Source organism: Camelus bactrianus, chromosome 5, assembly GCF_048773025.1.
Source record: "Camelus bactrianus isolate YW-2024 breed Bactrian camel chromosome 5, ASM4877302v1, whole genome shotgun sequence".
Taxonomy (NCBI): Eukaryota; Metazoa; Chordata; class Mammalia; order Artiodactyla; family Camelidae; genus Camelus; species Camelus bactrianus.
In genome coordinates, this window is record NC_133543.1 from 24,041,907 (window position 1) to 24,066,080 (window position 24,174).

The window sequence follows — 24,174 nt, forward strand, 5'->3', positions numbered from 1 at the left end:
CAGGTCCTTAGTGGACCTGCACACAGGAGAAGTCTATTCTCATATAATCACAATTCCTTCTGGGTACCCCGTGCACCCTGGCCCCTCCTGTGTGTTTTTATAACATGTGTATGATGATAAGTGTTACTATTCACTGAGTGGAAAATCTGACACTAGGCTGGTGACTCGTGCTCTGGTTGTAGGGCAATCGGCATGGGGGAAATTACACAGCCCGTAGACGTGGATACGAGTGAGTCAGTGCTCTGCTCCCTTTTTTTTCTTCCTTCTCCTTCTGCGTATCTACCCCTTTCTTCCTCCTTCCCTTCCTCTTTTTATTCCTCCTTCCCTTTCCTCCTTTAAGTTGAAGGAGAGCCACGCTGGAAAACTGTCCATTTTGATAGCGGCTGAGCCCCTGGAAACTTGAGTTGACTGACACAGGGATCAGCAGCAGCTCCCAGGTCTGTGATCGTGGCTTTGCCAGAATGAGCTGAGAGCCCTTCCGTCCTCCCCCGTCATCCATGCTCACACAGAATGCTGTGAGTGAGGAAGATGGTGGGGAGGCGGGAGGGCTGGACCACACCGGCCAGCAGGTAACTTTCTCCCCTCATTCCCCTCCCAGACGCCCACCTGCTTGTTCTCTGGGTGTGTCAGTGTCCAAATGGATGGAAGGGATACCTAGCAGAGAAAAGAGCTTGGATTGCTTCATACAGCATTTCAGTCAAGAGACCTTGTCCATTTTTTTTCTGGTGGCTGCAATCCTTTTGCTTCTGAGTAAAGGGCAGATAGAGGAGAGAGATGGAAATTGTTCTGCCCTCTTTCATGGTGGTCAGTCTGCACTATTTCAGGCATTCATTAAGCACTGTACCCACTGTCTGGCCCCTCTAAGTAGTGGCAAGATCTCCATGCTGGCAGAAAGTAACTGTCTTCATTTTAATGTTTTCATTAGTATTTTCATCTGTTTTCTAGTCTTAACAGAGGGTCTCAACAGAAGGATTTTCTTGGGATGCTGGGTGACTTTGCCTCTCAGCCACTAGGATTAAGGATTCAGGGTGTGATAGTCGTATTTCTGAGGCACACTTAGGGAGTCTAACCGAGGGTTTTTTATCCCAGCTACATCCCACTACAGATCAGCTTCTGTATAAGGGGATGGTAGTCTCGTATGCTGAGGGCTGTGGTTTTATAAAAGGCAGGTCCAGATACATAGTTTTAGATGCCTGTGCACTGACTGACATTGGGTGGCTCTTAACGGGTTTATAGATGCTAGAAAAGAACAGCTGGAGACTTGGGGTGGCCCGCAAAATGTAGAAATAATGGTTAAGGTTTTTAATCTAGCCATGGTAGAGCCAGATTGTGCTAGAAGTATCTACTGAGGCTGGCAGTGGAATAGGGAGTTGAGAAGGCCCAAGTCAGCTTCATGGCTTTCTTCAGTCAGGCCGGGAAGATGCAGTCACTTGGGGTCCTCTTTCAGTAATTTCCAAGCATTAGAGCTAGGAATATTTTTTCTCCTGATTAGCCTTCTATTTTATTCTCATTCTTCTCCGTCTTAGTTTCTGTAGGTAGTTCTGTAGTCATTGGACTGAGGGTTCCACTGTGATACATAACATAGGTTCTCTCCAAGGATTACAAGAGCAACAGGAGTGACCTGAGTGGCTCGTCAGTGATGTCACTGGCTTCAGCCAAACAGGAAAGGGCTGTTCGGTTTCTGTTGGAAGCAGCAGGAGGGTGGTTCGGGCAGCTCTGATGCCCACCAGGAGTGGTTTCAGGAAGCCTGAGTTACACCAAGGTGCAATTTGTATTTCAGCTCAGTCTCTCAACCTTAACACAATAAATATTCTTCTGTCTTTAAGTTCTACGTAAGGGGAGGGGCCATGTGTTAGATGGTTTCACAATGTTTTTTTCCCAAATCCTAGGAATCTATGGATGTATTGTTTGCAGTTGGACCCAGAAATGACCACACGTTTATCTGGGAGGTAGAAAGTAAGGTGAAATCTTTTGGAGGCAAAGACTGGTTCACCTAGCAATATTTGGCAACCTCAAGCACACGTTTGTTCTCACTTGAATTGTGCCTCTTTGGAAAAAGAAATACTTTGTTCTTGGCCAGTGAGGCAGAGAGGTGGAGTGGAGGGAGAAGAGTGCGGGGAACAGACTAAATCCATTCCGTTTTGTGGAGTGTGGTGGGCAGAGCCAGTGGTATCTGAATTGCCGAGTTCCTTACACAGCTGTGTTTCTGGACATCGGGATGGACACCTGGTGCTCAAACTCACACAGTTGGAAAATTCACTATGATCAGACATGGCTGCCTGAACTGGAGAGTCAGTTTCTGGGATTTGTGGGCACTAAATAAACATCAAATATTAAATTACTTGGTTTGGTTTTGAGGGAGTGGCTGGTGCATTTAGTTTTTCTGAATTTCCTGCTCTTAATATCCTTGGCTTCAGTTTTTATTGGTAGAAGGTTAAATACTCTTTTTTCCTTTTGTGGCTTATGACTAGAACTTGAGGTTCTTTTGCTTCCTCTTTCTTTTTGCCCCTCATGTATCTCCCTTTCACCCTTTGGAATTAGTTTTAATACTTGAAAGAAAAACCTCTTATTCCTTATAGAGCATATGAGAAACAGTCAAAAACAAAGTCTTTTTACTGCTGACCTTATTCTGCAGATGTTGTAATCTATCTGTTTCTTGTGATCTCTCTTTCTTCTGTTATTTTTGCTGTAAGAGACTTGCTATTTGATTAGAAAGAGAAAACACAAATCTGTGTTCAAATGATAAAAACTATAGAATCCAGAAAGGGGAAGACAGATGAAAATTGATTCCCCAAACTAGTTAAAATGAAGAAATTATACTTTGATACTGCGTGATATTTGTAGTTCTTTCCGAAGACACAATGTGTACTGGGGGCAGAACTTCAAGTGTGGTGGAGGTTGTAGCTTGGCATATGCTCTCTCAAAAAAGAAAGGAAGGAAGGAAGAAAAGAAAGAAAAAATAAAGCTGGGCAAACTTGTCAAATACAACCATTTCAGGGCTTTGGAAACTGACAAAATCCATGTACCAAACTGAGGAGCAATTACGCATGAAAAGTTCATAAACTTTGCGTGAGAACAATGGGAGTTGATAATCTTTTGCCTGGAGTTGCTGCTGCTCTCTGCCCCAGCCCACTCAGTCAGGGCAGGGCGGTCTGAGAATACCAGCAGCTTGACTGATAGAGAGGGGGTTGACTTGATTTGGTGCAGAGCAGAGAAAAATCCCATGTCTAGTCAGTAACGATAGTGATCTTGGCAGTGAATGGGAATACCACTGGCTCAGCTACATTGCCGTTGCCTTCTGGTCTGGAGCAAGCAGTGAACCGGAAGACTGGCCAGATATTTAGCACAGAGATATGGGAAGTAAAACAGTCATAAGGAGATTTTATAAGCTCTTCACAAATCTGCTCGGGAGAGACCAGAGAGAGCTCAAGCTGCCTGCTCATCCTTAGCTGACCATAATCCTCTGTACACATACAGAGGAAATGCAAGAGAGCATGGCAGAAAATAAAAGCCTGCATAGATTTAAATCCTGCTAAATACTGAACGTCCTACCAACAGACCAACCTCTGACCAATTATTGGCTGGCTGACTACTAAGCTGTGCAGACACAGAGATGATCCCTAGGACCCTAGGCTTAAAAAATTAAAATAAATTGAGAAATAAAAACCCCGAGCAGAGACATCAACAGCCAAATACCATGGAGGAAACAGAGTCCACCAATTTAGTCTAGGCAGATTGTTAAACAAAATATTAGCAACCACTCTCAGTGAGGGGGTCGGGTAGAGGGCTGAATTCAGAGCTGTTGCAATATTTATCCAAAATATCTGGTTTCTGCAAAAAAAGTTATGAGATATACAAAGAAACAGGAAGTGGGATTATAATTGGGAGGAGTGGAGCAGTTAATAGAGACTCTCTGTAAGTGGGCCCAGACCTTGAACTTAGCGGAAAAAGACTTCAAAGCAATTGTTATAAGAACTAAAAGGAACCATGTTTTAAAAATTAAAGGAAAATATGACGACAGTGACTCAACAATTAGAGAATGACAACAATGAGAGAAACTGGTTAAAAAAAAAAAACCAAAAACCCAAAACACCCAAATGGAAGCTATGGAGTTCAAGAGTAAAATAACTGAAATGAAAAATTCACCAAAGCAACTCATGACAATATTTGAGATGTCAGAAGAAATAATTAGTGGCCCTGAAGATAGATAGAAATTACCCAATCTGAAAAAGAGTACAGAAGAATGATGAAAAGTAGTCTCAGAGACCTGTGTGAAGTCAAGTAACTAATATATGTTGAATAGAAGCCCCAAAAAGAGAGTGAGGAAAGGAAGGCAGAAAAAAACATTTGAAGAAATAATGGCTGAAAACTTCCAAAATCTGATAAAGAACATTCATCTACTGATCACGATGCTCACTGAACCCCACATAGTATAAATACTAAGAGAGCTGCACGCAGAAATATCATAGGCAAACTGTTGAAGGCAAAGATGAAGAGAACATTTTGAAAGCGGTAAGAGGAAGACAACTCATCACATCGGAAGCAGTGGCAGCTGGAAGACAGTGTTGTACAAAGTGCTGAAAGGGAAAAGCTAGCAGCTAATTCTCTTTCCAGCAAAACTGTCCTTCAATGAAGGCAGAATGAAGACATCCCCACAGACTCAGAGAATTTGCTGCTAACTAAGACCTGTCTTAAAAGAAAGACTAATAGATGGCCTTTATGCTAAAAGGAAGTGACACCATGTGGTAACTTGAATCCACACTTCAGTCTACACAAAGAAATGTGGGACACCAGAGACGATAAATGTATGGGTAAATATGAAAGACTGTAGATAGACACCATAGGTGTGTTTTTTGTTTCTTAACTTCTTTTAGATTCTATAAAAATAATAATATTTGGGGGTTTATAACATATATTAATGTGATTTATAAGTTTGAACCCTTATATTAGAAAAGAAGAAAAGTTCCAATCAATACCTTAAGCCTCTACACTAAGAAATGAGAAAAAGAAAGCAAAGTAAACCCAAAGCAAGTGGGGTTCAAGAGAGAATAAAGATTAGAATAAAAATCAATGATACAGAGGTCAAAACAATAGAAGAAACCAATGAGACTAAAAGCTGTTGCTTTGTTACAGTCCACAGTAGACTGATGAAGAGGATATGTAAATTACCAAAATCATGAATTAAAAAGGGAACATCACTAATGACCTCACAGAAATTAAAAAGATTATAAAAGAAAGCTGTGAATAAGTTTATGCCATCAAATTTGACAATATTGATGAAATGGACAAATTCCTAGAAGTATACATACTGTGCATACTGACTCAGAATCCTCTGCATAGCTCAATAACAAATGAAGAGATTGAATTAGTACTTAAAACTCAACCCATAGAGAGAAATCCAGGCTCATATGGCTTTATTTGTGAATTCTATCAAATATTTAAAGAGGCAATAATCCCAATCCTTCACAAACTATTTCATTAAATATAGAAGGAGGGAATACCTCCCAACACATTCTGCCAATCCAGTATTACCCAGACTCTAAAGCTTAGGCAAAGACATCACAAATAAACCAAACTGCAAACTTTTATGAACACAGACACAAAAATTCTTAAAATGCTAAGAACCCAAATCTAGCAATATATAAAATATATAAAAAGGATTATATGTCATGATTAACTGAAATTTATCTCAGCAAGGTTGGTTTAACATTCAGAAATTATTAACCTAATACACCATATTACTAGAACAAAGGTCAGAGGTGACATACCATCTTAATAGATGCAGGAAAGCATTCGAGAAAATCCAGCATTGACTCGTGAAAAAATTCTCAACAAACTAGGAAAAACCTACAGGTAACATCTTACTTAATGGAGAAGAACTGAATGCTTTCCCCCTAAGTTCAGGGAAAAGGCAAGATTGTCTACTCTTGCCACTTTTGTTCAACAATATATTGTTAACTGTTGAAGCTAAGCAATAGGTAGTAAGGGGTTATTATATCACTCTTTCTATTACTGTGTATATTTCAATTTTTTTCTAATAAAAATTTAGAAAATACAACCTAGGTTTAAAAAAAAAACTTCCAAGTCCTTAAGTCTCTTATGTTTTCTGTTTATCCAAAATTATAAGGTCATGCAAGCAATTTTTTTCCTTTAGAGTATGAGTGTGTGTATCTTTATGTGTTAATATTGAATTCTTTGTATAAATAGTATGATTGAAAATTTTTTACAACATTATTTCTATTTGCAGTAAGTTATGTCACTTATTTTTTTTTTCCAGTCCTAAGAATAATCAGAGACTTGGTGGAGCTATTTATAATGGGAACTGGACATCATATAAATCAAATTCTGTTGTTACAGATCCTTGTTTATTAGAATTTAATATCAACCAAATACAGTTTTCAAGTTTCCAGGAATTGGAAGCTATTTTCAATATGACAGATCAAGACCACAGATGTGATTTGGGGTAGTCCCTTAGTGTCTCTTTTGATTAGATGTTATCAGAAGTACACCAAAGAACTGAATCTAGGCTGGGGAAAGGGTGGTTTTTCTTGTTGCTGGTGTTGGTGGTTGAGTGTATATGTGTGGGTGGGGGCTGTTTGTATTGGTTGGCAGGGGCCATGGGTAGGAATTGGGGCTGGTTGGCTGTAATGTGTAAAAGCTGAGATGATTTCAAAGCAACAGAAATGAATGCAGATTAAGGTTCTGACTTCTCTCTGAATGAAGAAGGCAAAAGAAGAATGGAAGAAGCACTGTCACATTTAAAAATGATTGTTCCCCTTTTCTCTGAAAGAGAGAGGTCCTCATTTGAGGATAATTATTTTTACCTAGGTCTTTGTGACAGCACGTTTCCATCTTGCCCAGAAACACATGAGCTTGTCATTCCTTCTTCTCCCCTGGGGTTCATATCTGACCTTTCCAAGTACCAGCACCGTCACTGTCTCTAATTCACAAAAACTGTATCAATTGTGTGAGCCAGTGTTCTTTTGTTCTGAGGACTATTAAAGAAAGCTGATACATAGTCACTGACCTTGCAGAAGGTAGTCTTACTGACTTTGCAGTATTTGGGGTTATGCTTACGTGTGCATACACAAACACACCCCGGTTGGAGGACAAAACGAACATGAAACAAAGTTCTAGATTGGGCAGTGTAGACTAAAAATTTTATAGGTATTCAGGAGCAGCCTAAGGTATCTCTTTGAGCTGATATACTGTTCCCAAGTTTTGCAGATAAGGGAGAGTTTGAGCTAGAGCTGCAGGCTGGCTAAGATTTTGAAAGTTACTTGAATCACCTTCATGAAATTGAATAAATGGAAACAAGGTTTATATTGAAGATTTTGTAGCTCTTTGATTTTATTTTTAAAAAAGGAATGTGTCTGCATTGGGAAAAGGAACTTCAAGTGCTGGTAAGGATAGTTGCACCCTCTCTTCTGATTCCCTAGTTGAGGAACCAAGCCAAACAGGAGGCATATCTGAAAGAACTCCTGGAAATTCTCTTCCTGTCTTATCTAGTAGTTAGATAATATTTAGCTAAGTATCTAATATTTTCCCTGTCTCATCTTTTGTTCTTCAAGAGCTTCCGATTTGATATGTATAGACACCATTCAAAAAAGTTTCCACTTCAAAGCTGTCTTTAATCCCAAAGTCCTCCTGTCCCCCTCCTGTAGCTAACTCTCACCCCTAGAACACATAAACCTTGCTTCTTCCCAACAGGCTGCTCCCTGACTTTCTCCTTGCCTTGCACTGAGCTTACTTGAACTCTGTGAATACCTCCAAGCTCGTATTGTGAGGTTTTGTCATATAGTTAGGGAATTGCTCACCAGAGATTACTCACTGTTCTGCAGTTCTGTGGCCAAGGTTAGTATTAAATTAATTTCTGTGTTCCAGTGAACAGAACAGAAGTCAAGTGAGATTAATCTGTAACTGTACTGGTTACGCACTGTAACTTCAACAAATACCATTCTCCGGCCCTTTGGTTTATTATCTCCACACGATGCTGAAATATGAAGACTCCCTAGTTATTCCTTGTGTTTCCCTCGCTTCCACCATCTTCCCTTCTCAGGACCTACTTAGGAGCTTAGCTTGAGAGGCAGCACACCACGTATTACAAGTAGGCTGAGAAATCAGAGTTGAATATTGTAAATTGAAGTCAAGTGATATCTGTCAAAGGCTGCATACAGGCGGAGTGAAATCGCAGCCTTTTTTCTGTTGAGTGTCTTCTGGGTGATTATTTCCTGGGACAGCTGACTGTTCACATCTGCAGATACATTTTCAAATGAAGGATGTTGTTTAAACCCCAGTTTCAGCTTCAAGCCAAGCACTGTAAATACACAATTAACTAGTCTACTCAAATCAGGGATGCCTAGATGCAGTCAGTGACCAAAAAACAACAACAACAACAACAACAACAAAACCCACTTTCCCAACAGATTGTGGTTAACTCCAAGATTGTAATTTCTGGAATAAAGATTAAACATCGGTTCCCTCTGTGCTTTTGTAACCATCCTCCCCGGGGGAGCCGCTACCGTGGTCAGCCCACAGTGAGGCATGTAATGTTAGAGTCCATTGAAGGTACTGTTATTTGAGATGCTTTAAGATGCCTACGAGCTCATTGGAGGATGTCTTCCCTCTGAAGGTGGTTGGCAAAGGATTAATAAATGGAGAGTAACAAAGGAAAATAATGTTCCTTCATCTGTATTCCTAATCACATAGAGAGCGTACATTTTTTTAAAGCAACTTAGCTTAATTTTTTATGTGAGAGCGAAATTACATATAATGCAAGGCACAGATCTTAAGTATACCATCTGAGGGGTTTTGATAAATGTGTACACCTGTAAAACCAGCACTGCGGGTGAGATACCGAACACACACCTCACCCCAGAATCTTCCCCCATGCCTCCTTCCGTTCGGTCTCCCTCCCCAGTTGTCAACCAGTGTTCTGATTTCTGTCGTCATAGATTAATTCTGCCTGTTCTTCAGCATCAGAACAATGAAATCATACAGTATAAACATAGTTTGTGTCTGGCTTCTTTCTCTCGGGATATCATTTTTGGATGCATCCGTGGTGGTTCATATATCAGTTGGGTTTTTTTTTTTTTTAATGTATCACCAAATAGCATTCTGTTTTATGAGTGTAACCATAATTGATATATCTATTTTCCTGATAATGGACATGTGAGTAATTTCCAGTTTGGGCCTGTTATGAAGACTGCCAGAAATGCATAAGCCCGTTATTTCTTCTACATAGTAGACTAAATTGCCAAAAATTGTTCATAATATTCTCTTACACTTTTATTATCTATAGGATTTGTAGTGACATTCCTTTTTTAATTCCTAGGATTGCTCATTGAAATTTCCTATTTTTCTTGCTCCCTCTTGGTAGGAATTATAAATTTTGTTCACTTTCTCAAAGAGCAACTTGAGCTTTGTCACTCAGTCGTGATTAAATCAGAAACAAAACCACTAGAGGGCGTGTGTGTCTGTGCATGCATGTACGCATGTGCAAGTGCGAGTGTATGTGTGTGTGTGTGTGTGTGTGTGTGTGTGTATTACGGGATTGGTTAAAGGGTTTTGACCTTACACAGTTGTGAGAGCTGGAACAGTTTCTGTAAGGTATTGTCTATGAGTCCAACCCTGGAGCTTGAAATCCGTAAGTCAGGCAGCCAGGAAGTGATGATAAATGTTGGGTAGAGGAGAGGAATAACACGTTGGAATCTCGTTGGAATCCACGAGAATGAGCTGGAGCCTGTGGTGACAGACTGACACCCTTGCCTTTTTTTTTTCCTCCCTGCCTCTGACTTTGGGATGTGGATGCTCTACAGAAGCTGAGGCTCTTTGTCTTGAAATGAAAGACTTAGTAGAAGCAAATCGTTCCTATTTCACCTCCTAGATACAAAAAAAAATGATTATCTTTCATATTTATCCACATATTAATATTCCTGATGCTTTTCATTCCTTTCTGTAGTTCCAGGTTTCCATCTGATGGCATTTCTCTTTCAGTATGAGTAACTACTTTTGTTAGTTTCATGCCATGCAGGTCTGAAGATGGTGAATTTTCTCATCCTTCATTTTTCAGAAAATGGCTTTTTTTTGTGGGGGGGGCATTTTTCAAGGACGAAGATGCGGAATTCTGGTAGAGAATTCTGGGCTGACAGTAGTTTTCTTTCAGCACTCTAAAAATACTATTTGCTTTTTGGCCTCCATCTTTTCCTGGTGAGAAGTCAGGTGACATTTCTCTTTGTACACTTTTATGTAACATGTCTTCTTTTCCTCTGGCTGATTTCAACAGTTTCTCTTTATCTTTGGGTTTTAGCATTTTGGTGACGGTAAACATAATTATCTTTGTATTTATCTTGCTTGTGGTTGACTGAGATACTGAATCGAAGTTAATGGTTGTCACCAAATTTGGAAGTTATTCAGGCATTATTTTTTCCCCATTTTTTCTCTTTTCTACCTCTGGGCATCCATTTATACAGAGCTTAGCCTACACGGTGTTGTTCTACAGATCACTGAGGTTTTGCTCTATTTTTCTCTATTGTCTATTATTCTGCTGTCTCTGTTTTTCAGATTGAATAATTTTCATTTCTTCAAGTTCATTGATCCTCTCTTTTGCCATCTCCTAACTGTTGTTCATTCCATTTGTCAATTTTTCATTTTAGTCCAGAATTTCTAGTTTTTTTTAAAGAAAAGTGTCAATTTCTTTGTCTTTAGTCATATTTGTAATAGCTGCTTTAAATTCTTTGTCAATTCCAACATTTATGTCATCTTGGGATATGCTTTTGTTGACTGCTTCTCTTGACTCTGATTCACATTTTTCTGTTTTTCCACACGTCTGTGAATTCTCTGTTGTATATTGGGCATTATCACATGTTATCAAATGTCTATATTCTGTTATCGTCCTCTGAAGGGTGTTGATTTTGGTTCTAGCAGGCAGTGAATTACTTACTACTCTGAGCTTAAGAAGGCTTGGTTTTAGGGTTTGTTAGGTGTGTGTGTGTTTCAGCTTTTGCTCTACTGTTAGGAAGTCTTAAGTCCTGGGTCTTTCTGGGATTTCAGTGGAAAGTCTGAAGTGTTGACTAAACCCCTCTGACTTACCCACAGTGAACAGAAGCTTAATCTTTGAACACCTTTTGAGCTTTCCTTGGTGTCTCCCCTACAAATACTCAGTTATGGTATCATTCAAGGATTTCAAAGTAGTTTATTTGCAGATTTGGGGGCTCCCTTTCTTTGATTCCCTCTTTATGGGAATATCCTACCTCAATTTCTTGCCACCTTAATTGCCCAAACTTAATCCTAAAACTGGAGTCTTTTGCTTACCTTCTAGTGATTCTAGTGATCTCCCATCACCCAGACAGAGTCCCCTCCAGGGCAGAGTCTTAGCTAGCACGGTTCCTCTCTTCTCAAGTTCAGACCCCTTCTGGTGTTTGCCCTTTTTTCTTACTTTTCATTGTCTTATTATAAGTAGTATCTTTGGGAAGATTATTCCAATATAAGCTTCTCTGCTGTTGCCAATATATAATCTTTCAACTTTGTTTTATAAAGAATCCCAACTTAAATTGACCACATAGTCCTTACACAAGTAGTGCAGTTTGCAGTCTGCCCTGGCCAGCAAACAATCGGAGTTATTTCTTATCAGTGTTCTGACTTTCTGCTGCCTTTTGGTATGTATGCCAGCCCACTCTTGCTTTGGACCCAATAGCCACCATTTCTAGGTTCAAGGAGAGTGTGTTTTTCATCAGGACTGTCCTTCTCCTGGCCACCATGGCTGGAGAGTAAGTGGGTGAGTGCAGTTTGTTCTGGCCACTGGTCTGGTGGAATGGGTCTTCAAATGAAGACCTTCATGTGGTGATCCCACTGCCAAAGGATCAGGGCTTTCTAAGAACTGACTCAAAAGCCAGCTTCCCATCTGGAAACAGACTACTTCCTGAAACATTCCTAGGCAGTGGAAACCCTTTGTGTTTCATACTAGAAAGCACTTGCGTTCACATATTTACTAGCCTTTTCTGTTGAGAAGATGAACAGCATTCCAGGTTAACATGTAACATTTAAGTATATGTACATTACTTTCTCAACTTCACAAGCTAAGTATCATTGTCCATGTTTTCATGGTCTTAACCAGGCATGTTTCCTTTCCACAGGAAGGAAAACCTGCTAAGGGCTAGGAGAGAGAAGAGGAATTAAATTATAAGACAATCTGGTTTGTGAGAGACATCCCTAGTCAAGGATGTATCTAGCTGGCATAGGATATTTGTGTTATTTCAGTGGGCTTGCAGATTCCATGCAACTCTGGATAAATCAAATGAGACCTAAAAAGTAAGCAGCTCTCAGCCTTTTTTCAAACTTGGACCCAAGGGTTTGATGTATTTGTGGATGTTCTCAATATTCTGGTTCTTGAGCTTCTTTCTTCTGTTTTTTTGTTGTTGTTGTTCTCACTCTGCTTCTTTTTCTAGTGCCCAAAACTTATTATCAGGGTGTCACCTTAATTCTAAATTAACTTACACTTGACTTTTCCATGCTAAAAATGGAGGCGGGTGACTATAACCAAGCAACCAAAACAAAATGAAAAACTCAGTTCATATGAGAAAGGGAAAACAAAAATTTATCTTGATCCCCCATTAAAAGAGTAATCAAAGCAGTTTCTTATTGCCTGTAGGTATCTGGGGTGTCCAGTCAGAATCCCTGTCCTTTACCAACAGCTACTTAAAGGCTTCTGACAGGTGATTCAAAAAGGGACATTGTATGATAGGAACTGAACACATCTTTTTTTGGCAGTTTGTGCAATCAAAATAGTCTGGGAATATAGCCATTCTGATATAGTTATTAATTCCATATTGATTTCTTTAGTTTCAACAAAAAAAAATACAAACACACAGGCATACATGAACTGTGACTATATTTTTTTCTTTTTCTTAATAAAATCCAAACCCCAGACACTTGGACAGTCTAATAAGGATAGTCCGAAATGTGTGAGCTGTGCTTACACACAGCGTGTTTTAGAAGAAAAATTGAACCATGTGTTGTTCAAGGGGTTGATGGAGACTCGTGTGGCTCCAAGTTCCAGGGGCATGCTGCCGTTAACAGCTCAATAGCTGCCGTAAACTGCCTATGAAAAAAGGGAAGTTGTGAAGGGCCCTGCCTTCTTTATTGGAAAAAGAGAATCGGTGTGAAAATCGCTGTAGGCTCCAAATTGAGAAGACGTCATTTTGCAAGTGTAATCTTGAGTTTTTAATGTCTGCCATCTACTTCCCAAGATGCTTTCTTAAATCTAAATTGACAGCTGAGGATGCATTAAAATCTGTCCGTACTATATCTTTAAATAGTATATAAGAAACTTTTTCTGGAAATATGATACCATTATAACTTTTTATTTTGTTTTTGATGCGTAAAACTAACATCCTCCCAATTTAGTGCCTGGTATGCCCATTTATTATAACTGGATACGTAACATAATAGCCATGTGGAATATTTGATGTCTCTTACATTGTTACTTAAAATGCTGAACATTTTGTTGCAGAAGAAATGATAGCAGAAATTAAGTATGAACTTAGAGAATATAGCATTTACATAAAGATGCATACACGTAGATTTATGCATAAAAAGAACTCTGATTGCCTAAATCATTTTGCAAACTCAGTTTTATCTTCCGACCCCAGAGCTACTAGAATATGTAGTATATACCTTTGTGCTGTTCATTTTAAAAGAGTTGAACTTTTTTCCTTCCATAAATCCAAAGCATTTTAGTCACTGTCTGTATCTCATGCTCCGCCAAGCATTGTGACATGAAATGAATCAGAGATGAGTCACACAGACACGGAGATATACAGACAGTAGGACAAGTATATTGAGCAAATAGGCGAATGGAGTGAATGAGAGCTAGTGTGTGATATTTCAGTGTGATGTAGCCATCTCTCTTTCTTATGGCTTTATCTCTTTCAGCATTTCTTGTTCGACTTTGAAGGTTGAGGGTGACACGAGGCAGTAAATGAGAGTCAGGCACAGTACCCAGCATGAAAAGGGTAACTTACATGTTGGAAGGTTTTACTGACTCCATCGACTGCATGAGGAAACAGGCTCTGGAAGGTCCTGTCACCTGACTAGGTTGTCCGCTGGTATGTGGCAGGGAAATAATCCCAGCTGAGATCTTAGACTCCTCTGCCCTTCCAGCAGATTATCTTCACTCGCCCTTTTCTACCATTTCCACTGCTGGGTTCGATGTGGTCAAGTACTCAAAAATACCAGGACATCGATTGGCTGCTTTCTCTTGAAATGTTTAATGGTGTCAATTTCCAGAGCAGGTTGTTTCGTAATTGAAAAGGCACCTAGTGTGGTGGCCAGGGAGGGAAGATGGCATTTTGTGAGGGGACTGATCTAGCTGAAGCATGGACAAGACAGACATTTTTCCTTTGTTTTATTGAGATATAATTGACATACAGCCCTGTGTTAGTATGAGGTGCACAGCACAATGGCTTGACTTGAATATGTTATGAAATGATAGCCACAATAAGTTTAGTTATCATCCATCCATCATCTAAAATGAATAAAAGAAAAAAAAGGAGAGAAAAGTGTTGTCTTTTTTTCTCATCATGAGAACTTTTAGAATCTCCTCTCTTAGCCACTTTGAGATAAACCATACAGCAGTGTTAACTCTAGTCAGAAGACAGATTTTTACAGTTGTATGACTTTGTAGGCTTATACGGCGTCATTTTGGAAATAAATGTGAAAATTGGAATTGACCATTACCTGCAAAGTAGGTGTCAGTGAGAGTCTAATGAAATGTAAGTGGGTGGAGAAGGGCATTAGAAGCTGCTGTAAATCAAAGAAGGGGTTAAACATTCATAATTATCTTTATAGACCCTGTGCTGGAAAAGTGGCATGGACTTCCTTACCAGTGAAAGAAAGCCCTTTTGCTTCTTCTGAATAGTTGTAAACTCTATTCAGCTGTAAAGACTATGCAGCAGTGTCTTTAAAGTCCACGTGGTTGAATTTCCATCGTCAAAATGTGGCCGCTGCGCTCCCCTTTCCTTGGATTTCACGTTTTTCAGCATGTTGCTTCCCTACTCCAGGACTCTGGGTTGCTTCCCCCACACCAGTGTTCCCAGCTAGACAAGTGCAAGCAGTGACCTTCCCGTTCCCGCGCTGCTCAGTTGCGCTCTAAACCTGGAATTTGTGATGCTGCAGTGTGCGGTGCCAGCGTACTTTTCCAACCTGTTTTTCCTGCTGCCCCACCCTGGGCCCTCTGCTTTGGCCAGATTGACCTCCTCCCTGTTCCCACGCCCTCGCAGACGTTGATGATTGGCTTCTCTTACCCACTGGGGGTGGATTGGCTGTCTCAGTAGAACACTTGAGGTTAAAACATGATCTGTTTTCCATCTCTGGCCTCTCCTCTTTTTCAGTGTACCCACCTTACTTCACTGTTTGGTCTGTTGGTTCTCAACAGCAGCTGCCCATTAAAATCAGCTGATGGGAGCATAAAAAAGGGCAGTGGCCAAACCATTCCACAGACCATTGAAATCAGAATCTCTGGAGGGTACGGTACATTTTTTAAAGCTCCCCAAGTGATTTTAATACACGGAAGGGCAGATTTATTCTGTGACCTTGGCCAAGTTCGTCGTCTCTGGGCATCGGTGTCTTCCACTGTACCATGAGGATGACACATGTACCTCTTCAGGTTACTGTGAGGATCAAGTGGGATAGTCGTGCATGGATTACAGTAAGTGCTCAGTCTGTGTTGGCTGTCGTCAGCACTCTTCCTCCCAGTGTTCATCCTCCTCTTCCCCTCCGATTCTTACTTCTGCTTTAAAGCTCAGCTGAAATCCTGCTTGTCTGGTGATTATTTAAGGTAACAACTCAGCTGCTGTAACAAAGAGACCCAAAAATACAGTGCTTAAATGCAACAGCGTGCTTTCTCTTCTGAGCAATAACCCAGCAGTCCAGGCCTCCCAATTGGCTCTTGTCCACACTGCCATTCAGGATTCCCAGCCCCTCCCGTGCTGCTGGGTCATCCTATGACCATCTTCCAGCCCACAGGAAGGCGGTCAGGACTGTAGACCTGGCCAGGCAGATGGTTCTCAAGTTGGAAATTGCCTATAACTCCCTCTCATACCTCCTTGGCTTGAACAGAGTTGCATGGGGTCACATCTGGCTGCAGAGGAGGCCCTAAGTGGGTGGCCAGGGGTTCAGCTAAAAATCTTGTTAATGTGGCATGAAGGGAGATGAGATGTGGGCGAACGGTGCTTGGCCTGCCAAGTCCCTCTTCTTTCCTGGTTGTCTGTTGTCTTTGTTCCTGGTCCTTTATTCTGTCTTGCCCTGGACTGTCTCCCTTTACTGATGTGCAGGTTTTAGGTACATTGTCCTCTCCCTCAGGGTAAACATTGCTTTGTGTTCCTCTTAGGCAGGTACTGAAAGCGTTGCTGATACTCATTTAGGTGCAGTGGTTTTTGAGTGAATCAGCGGCAGGGGCTTTTTTGTTGTTGTTGTTGTTTTGTAACAGCTTTATTAAGATGTAATTTGCATGCCATAGAATTTACTCATATAAAGAGAACAGTTCAGTGGCTTTAAGTATAGTCACAGAGCTGGACAGCTGTCACCACAATCGAGTTTGGAGCACTTACAGCACCTCAAAAAAGATCCCATACCTTTTGGCTGTCACCCCCACCCCCGACTTTCAACCTCCCTTTCCCTCCTTCCTAAGCATCCCTGACCTACTTTCTGTCCCTATAGATTGGTCTGTTCTGGACCTTTCTTCTGTGACTGCCTTCTGTCACTTAGCTTTGTTTTTTCAAGGTTCATCCATGTTGTGGGATGAATCCGTATTTCATTTTTTCTGAATAGGACCCCAATGTGTGGATCTACCACATTTTGTCTATCCATTCATCTAATGATGAACATTTGGATTGTGTCCAGTGTTGAACATTTGGCTTTTATGAATAACATGCTGTGACCTTTCCTGAGGGCATGGGTTTTCACTTGTCTTGGGTCTGTACCCAGGAGTGGCATTGCTGGGTCACATGGTGACTTCGTGGTTCACTTGTTAAGGAACTGCTGGACTCTTTCCCAGAATAGCTGCATCATTTTTCATTCCTACCAGCAGTGCTTAAGGATGCTGATTTTCCCCACATCCTTGCCAACACTTCTTATTACCTGAATTTTTCCTTATAGCCATTTCAGTGGGTGAAGTACTGTCTCTTTGTGGTTTTGATTTGCATTTCCCTGAGAACTAAGAATGGCAAGCTTTGTTTTTTACCATGTCAGTGGCAGGTGTTTAATCCCAACTGATTTCTGCCCACTGTGCATACGTATTCCTGGATGATCAGCCTTTTCTGCCTAAACATTCTGAGGAATACGACCTGTTTTTATCAATAGCAGCACCTGGGGGCTTATCAGAATGGAGGGGGTGATGATATGTGTGTGTAAGCACACGTGTGCACCTGTGTGTATATGACATTCTTAGAGACCAGGCCTCTGCTACTGAGAATCTTACTCTTTGTTTCTCCTTTTAATTCTGCTCTATCAATGAAAGGAAAAACCTAATGTTCCTAATGTTAGCTTAAAAGCTTAATTAGGTAGAAATCCTGCAGATAAATAAATAAACAAGCACAGAGGGTATGGCAGAAGAAAGCACAAATAATCTAGGGTTATTTGACCGTTACTGTGATTTGAAATTTTATGACATTGATTATACATGGTGATGTGTTTTCATAGTCCTCGATTCATTCTTTTTTCCACATTAATACCATTCTTGAGAAGCTGTTCATAACTGAAAAACTGTTTATTGAAGATGCTTTTCTTGTTGACTTCCATATGCCCATAGCAGCTGTGCATGGGCAGTGCTGCAGCTCCAGGCTTTAGCAAGTCCATGGGGCCCTTGGAAGTGCATATTCAGAGAGGACTAAGATGTTGACTCTTCAGATTTCCAATGTAGAACGTGAATATGGTGGCGGCGGTGGCGGTGGCGGCGGTGTGCCTTTTAATACCTGGAGCCAATATAGTGGAAACAGCCTTGACCCAGAAGACAGGCCTGAGTTGAACGTGCAGAATGCATTGTGCATGGGAGATGCTCAGTGAATCTTGTTTAGTCACTGAAAGAGGGAAGTCCTTCCTCTCTCCAGGCCTCAATTTTATGGATCAGGAAAAGTCAACAGCTAACTAAAATGGCTTCAGAACTCCTTTGCAGCTCTGAATTCTTTGGTACAATGCTTGCATTCCCAGCCTCTTAAGTTGAAAGAAAAAAAAAAAAAACCACAAAATGCAAACAACTCTTTGGGTGCCCAGCGTCCATCCCTGAGAGTCTGAGTGGCTTGTGCCCAGTACCTGTTATGGCACCCAGCTCCTCTGGTGAGCGGAGCTACTGTATTATTGCTGTCCCCGCGTCTGGAATACGTGTATGCGATTCACTTAGAGAAATTAAATCACTTTTTTCATAATGCAAGTGTAAAGTGTCCCTAAGTGAGTATTTGCCAAGCCGAGAATGACTGCTGAGGTCCTTTTTAATGGGAGAATGTATCTCACCATGGCTGGTATCTGTCTGATTTATTGCTGTTAGCTCCTGATGCAAGGCCAGCTGATGGAGGGGCTGGCAAGAGCTTGGCCTGCAGGCTGAGTGCAGAGACCAAGTCAGTTCCTGGCAGGTGCGGTGCCCACGTGGGCGCCTTGCAGGGGCCATCTGATAACTGAGGCCACTTGTTCCTATCAGGTGTTCCGAGAGAAACACTGCCTTGTTCTACAAACAAAACAGAATCACTGGAGACCCTTTATCTTTGGAGAGGAAATATGTGTGTGGGTGCTTTGGGGCTGAATCAAGCCCTCATTCATAAAGATGGTTATCTTAGTTCTTGGCAGAAGAACTAGGTGAGGAGATTGACCTCAGTTTCCTAAAACTTCCAAGGGTGGGCAGTTGGTCGTGTCTTTTGAGATCTCTAAGAGTTTTTAAAACCTCTTATTTCTTCTTTTTTCCCCCTCCTTTTAAAACAGCAATGGTGAGGGACTCAGACACCCTTAACCTATCTGATGCCTGTTCAGTTCTAGATTAAAAAAATAATGGCACCATGTTCTACAAGTTCTTAAAAAGAAGTGCCATTTCAGACACATGTCATCTTTGTTATGATTAATAATCAGAAAGGTGAGCTTTGACAAAGAAGACCCTCTTGGGAGGGTCAACTTTCATTCTAGCATAACTGTCTCCTGTGTGGCGCTCACTTACAAACACACCTCTCTCTCTCTTGCCACCCCACCTTCTCCCCCTCGGGCCCCCCACCACCACCACACACATAGACACACCCTCCCCTCCCCTCCCCTCCATGTCTTCACTTTCTCACCACCCCCCAGGAGCCGGTAGTCGAATTTCTTACAGGTGGTGCCACCTACAAGCATGGATAGAATCAGATTAAGGGTGACACCTGGCTGCCAGCGTGGTTTGTTTTGAGCCTCTCTTTATAGCCGTATTTCTGAATCTTTTGTTCAGCAGTGAGGAGTGGTTATCGTTAAGTTGAAATAGGTTTGCAATAGGTGAGTGTTTTATGATGCTGCATAGTTGATAGTTAATGACCGTAAAAACACAGCGGCATCTCTATATATGCATGTTGAACTGGGCAGCTGAAAGATAACAGGTATCCTCGTGTGGTACCTGATGGATCTCATATTGATTCTTAAACACATCAGGACAGTTAACATGTGACTCATTAAGGTCATATCTCACAAAACTGCAAGCCTCTCTTTTTAAATACAAATAAGGTATGACGATCAGTCACTCAGGTGGGGTTTAAGCTGTTTCCCCCATCCCTGCATCTTCTTTCACTGTGGCTCCTTTTGCTGTCTTTCCTTAGGTCGAACCCAGATTTCTGCGGCTGCATTTAGTGTGTGGTCCAAGAACTCAGAGATCCTGGTTTGGTGACCCCCAGTGAGGTCCTCCCGTCCCCTTTCTTCTGCCTCTTTCTCCTCCTTGCGTGTCTCTGGAACCGGGGCTCTTCACCCCTTTGTTACATTTGTCCATTCATTTTTTTGAAAAAATACTACGGAGTTGCCAGGGTACCAGGCACAACATTGGGCGTTGGGCCACAGCCCTGAGGGTGGCCAGCCCGCCTTCCAGGAACGCAGGACTCGGGGAGGGTGTTCTGCTGGCGTGGGCCTCACTCTGCTGTGTGCAGTCCTTGCCTGCGAGCCCTGGTGAGCTCCTCGAGGGTCCGGACCGCGTCTTTCAAGGACGCGGCTTTGACATCTCAGCGCGTAGCAAGCAGCAGGCTTCTGAGAGGTGTTCCAAGCGACTGTGGGCTGAGTTGGGAAACAGATGCTGAGGGCCTTAAAGTTTCTCTTTTCCAGACGGTAAGATGAGATAGCTGTCTTCCTTGTTCAGGAGGATGTAGCGAGTGTAAAATGTGACCATGTGATGTGCCAGTGCTTTAGGAAGCCTGGTGATAGCTCAAGGGAGGGCATCATCATCCACCTTTGTTTCCTGAATCCCCCTTTTCCTCTTCTCACCGTCCCTGGGAGACCGTCTTTACCATTTTCTTCTGCGCCCATCTCTCCCACTTTCCTTCCCTCCTTCCTCAGGCAGGGGAAAGCGTGAGTGAAAAATCTGTCTGTCTGGTTCCATATCTGCTTATCTCTGTCACTTCTGAATGTGTATTTGAAGTGCCGCTGTGTCTCTCCCAATCTACGTGCAAGTGTTAGGACTGTCAGGGAGAATCTGGCTTTGTGCTTGACAGCAGCACCTGCTCTGGGTGTGTGTATGACACCTTCTGTCGCTTCTGCTGCTGCTGTATGTATGTTCTTCCTGAGTTGTCGGCATTTTTGATAATAAGAAAAGTGTCCTCTCAGATGAAACCCTAATATTCGAGCCCCTACTAGACTGATAAACCACCGAGTTTTCCCACCTGCCTTTTGGGTGATACCTGATTGACGGTAGGTACCATAGAATCACATCAGAGGTGAAGTTCTCAGGGCAAGATGCAACGTGGGCGGGTGGATGAGGGTGAGAGATGAAACTGAATCCTAAGCTGGACTAAGAGCCGAGCTGCTTTGCTTACATGAACGTCTTTTTTTTTTCCCCTTGCCCTTTCGCCATTAAAAAAAAAAAAATTGGACATGTGGGGGAGGATGGGGTGGACAGCAGGGAGAACCTTCTGGTAACATATCTCAGCAGAATCCTGTCTCCTTTTTTGAAGGGCCTCGGGTACAGTAAGCTCACTGCCCCCTAAAAAGCCATCACGTTAACCATTTTTTGGCCTGAATTTTTGTTTTTTTAACCAACCTTAGATTGGAGGCTCTTGCACAGGTAGAAAACTCTTCTGTGGACACCAACTAGTAAAAACATGATTTATTGAGTTTTTGTCACTTGGATGGAAACATAGGGAGCTGTCCTGTAAGGCTGTGCTGAAACTCCGCAGGGGCTGGGACGTCACGGAGGGCCTTGTTCAGATTCCTTCCTGGTGGTTGGATTCTGGAAGCAGCTCGGCTCCAGGATTGAAAGAAAGGAGGGCACTTCCCTTTCTCAGATCCTTCCTACCCCAGAGCCTCAAGCCATTGAACTACACTTTTGGAAGCCACTGTCTGTTCAGAGCAATCACTGGGTAACAAAATAGTGAGAAAATTCCTCATAAGATTGTAGAAATGTGGGGGAGACCCTGTTGGATTAGCTCACACACTGCTGATTGGAAGATAACAAAAACGCTGTTCTAGCAGGGGTCTCGGCGGAGCCTCGTTCTCCCTGAGCTGAAGTGTCAGGCCCTGCAAAAAGCAGGCGGAACATGTGTGTGTTTATTCACTCCAGCAACAGTCACTAAGTGCCTGGTGATGGAGCGGAAAGATGCAGCCTTCCCACAACCTAGGAGGGGAGGCGGATGTAAACATAACAGGATCCTTCACTGTGATGGGAGAGACAAGAGCAGGAGGGCAGCCCTCAATCCTAACTCAATCCTGATTGAGTATTTCAGCATGAGAAGGAAGGACTGGGACTGTCTTCAGGGGGTGATGCTGGACCTGGGTCTTAAAGGAGGAGGGGCTTTAAGTGTGTGGAGAAACGGTGGAGTGGTGAAAGGAAGGGCACTTCCAGCAGGGGAATGCCTGTAGTTGTCCTTAAAAAAGTCAGTTCAACAGGTCTTTGCAGAAGCGAGGATCCTCACTTAGGGGCGCTCTTAGCAGTGCAAACACAGGAGTCTGCGCCTGTTTTTGTAAATAAAGTTTTATTGAAACATGGCCACGTCCACATCCACCCACTATTGTTTGCGGCTGCTTTCCTGTTGCAACCCAGAGTGGAGTGATTGCAAACAGAGACCATGTGTCCTGCAAAGCCTGAAATATTTATTGTCAGAAAAGATTTGCTGATTCTTGACGTAACATATTTTTATTCCTTTAAATTCTTAATGAAGAGGACCCATGTTATTAGCAACTGGACGTTGCCTGCAGACCTTCATGGACCTGTTAGTTTATTTTATCATCTGGTGATTTCTCTCTGCCCCACACCAGCAACACCTCCAACTCATCTAGTTTCTGGAACTTCTGACTCTGAACATCTGGAACTAGAATAGTAGCTATCATGTATGAAGAAAGCGGGGCATTTACCCCCTAGCATCCCTTAAATGTCTGATTACCCCAACCCTTGGCTGTTTTAGACTCTGCTTCATTTCTTGGAACCTCTGCAGCCTCTTACTTGCTTGTTAAGTATTGCCAAAACTGGAATTTTAAACTGCAATAGGAGGGAGGAGGATATAGTTCAGTGGTAGAGCAGGTGCTTAGCATGCACGAGGTGCTGGGTTCAATCCTCAGTACCATAAATAAATACATACATACGTACATAAATCTAATCCCCCCCCCCCCCCAAAAAAAAGAAACTCAGCACAAAATTGCGATAGGAAATAGTGGCCATTGGAAAACATCTCTCTGGTGAGGCAGCACATTTGTAGTGGCTCCTGGAGCTGGCTGTCCTCGAACAAGTGAGAGAGAAGGGGAGCTTTAGGGAGATCCAGCACGCAAGCCTGTAGTTATTTCAATAACATGGAGAATACATTTCCAGAAGCAGCTCCACATTTGAAATATTGCTTTCCCTGATGTAGTGAATGAAAGTTGTGTGGAATTAATACAGCAAGTGCCAACTTCTAAACACCTGTGATTTCTGGGATCAGCTGATGGGAATGCTAGACCAAACTTTTTACAAATATTAACTTATGTAATAAGACCTTGGTGAAACAGAGGTACAATTATTCTAATTTTACAGTTGGGTAAATAATCTCCAACAAGCTAAGTGTCTCCCACGTTAACAACTAAATGACACTGCCTCCAATCTATCATAAGGAGAATCTTGCTTTTACACTTGGCAAGTGGAATGCTCACTGGAAACACTGACAAGCAGTCCAGAATCTCTGTTTCAGACCACCAGATGAACTGATTTTTCAAGAAACGGGTACAACTAAAATCCCCCATAGCAATGACTTCTGTTTTAGCCCCAGCAGACCCTGACATCGTTTAAATTCCACTGTCAGATGATATTGTAGTTTGGGATCTAATTTCTGATGAGTACTTTGTATAGAAAACTGTCAGCAATGAGTAATGGTGACATTTTCCAAGCATGTCTGGAAAATATAGTTGGTCCAAAAAGAGAAGTATATAGGTTTAAGGTTGTCCTAGTTTTCAGCTGAAATGATCATTCCTAAGCAAAAATCTGATCGTAACCATCTTCTCCTTAAAACCTCTCAGTGCTCCACTGGCCATATGCCCTTAGCATGATGACGAAAGCCTTTGTTACCGTACTTGTGGCCCCTCTGGTTAGGGCCCTACCTGACTCTCAGTACCCCACACAAATTCACTCCAGCCAGACCATGTCCTGCATTTGGATGGCTCCTTGAACACCATCTCTGCCTTGTCCCTCCAACTGGCTCACTCCTTCGTCTTCATGTCTCAGCTGAGATGTCACTGGATCCAGGAAGCCTTCTCTGACCCTGACCCTGAGAGACTGGGCTGGGTGTCCTTCCCCTGACCTGTCCTAACATAATGCCTTTGACGCTGCTGTTCAGTTGTTTACTGATTTGTCTGTTGACCATCCCTAAACCATCAGCTTCTTGAAGGCATTCTTTTTAGTTTCGACTCTGTAGTTATAGGGAATAGGATTCTACTTGGGCTAGCTAATAGAAAGGGAGTTTACTGGGAGGGAAGATTGGAGGAACAAGGAGATCTTGGTGGAAATTGAAG

The 24,174-nt window shown here is 42.1% G+C and overlaps 1 protein-coding gene across 7 annotated transcripts in view; it reads left to right on the top strand.

Moving 5' to 3' along the window:
* Positions 1-24,174, top strand: part of MGAT5 (alpha-1,6-mannosylglycoprotein 6-beta-N-acetylglucosaminyltransferase) — a 333,558-nt gene that overhangs the window by 165,081 nt on the left and 144,303 nt on the right. The window contains exon 1 of one of the 7 annotated variants that reach the window (XM_010973233.3): positions 15,398-15,706. The exons of the other annotated variants lie outside the window; for them this stretch is intronic. Coding sequence (XP_010971535.1) covers positions 15,697-15,706 — 10 coding nt within the window. The 5' untranslated portion in view covers positions 15,398-15,696. Of the gene's footprint in view, positions 1-15,397; positions 15,707-24,174 lie in introns of those variants that run through there. 7 annotated transcript variants of the gene reach the window in all.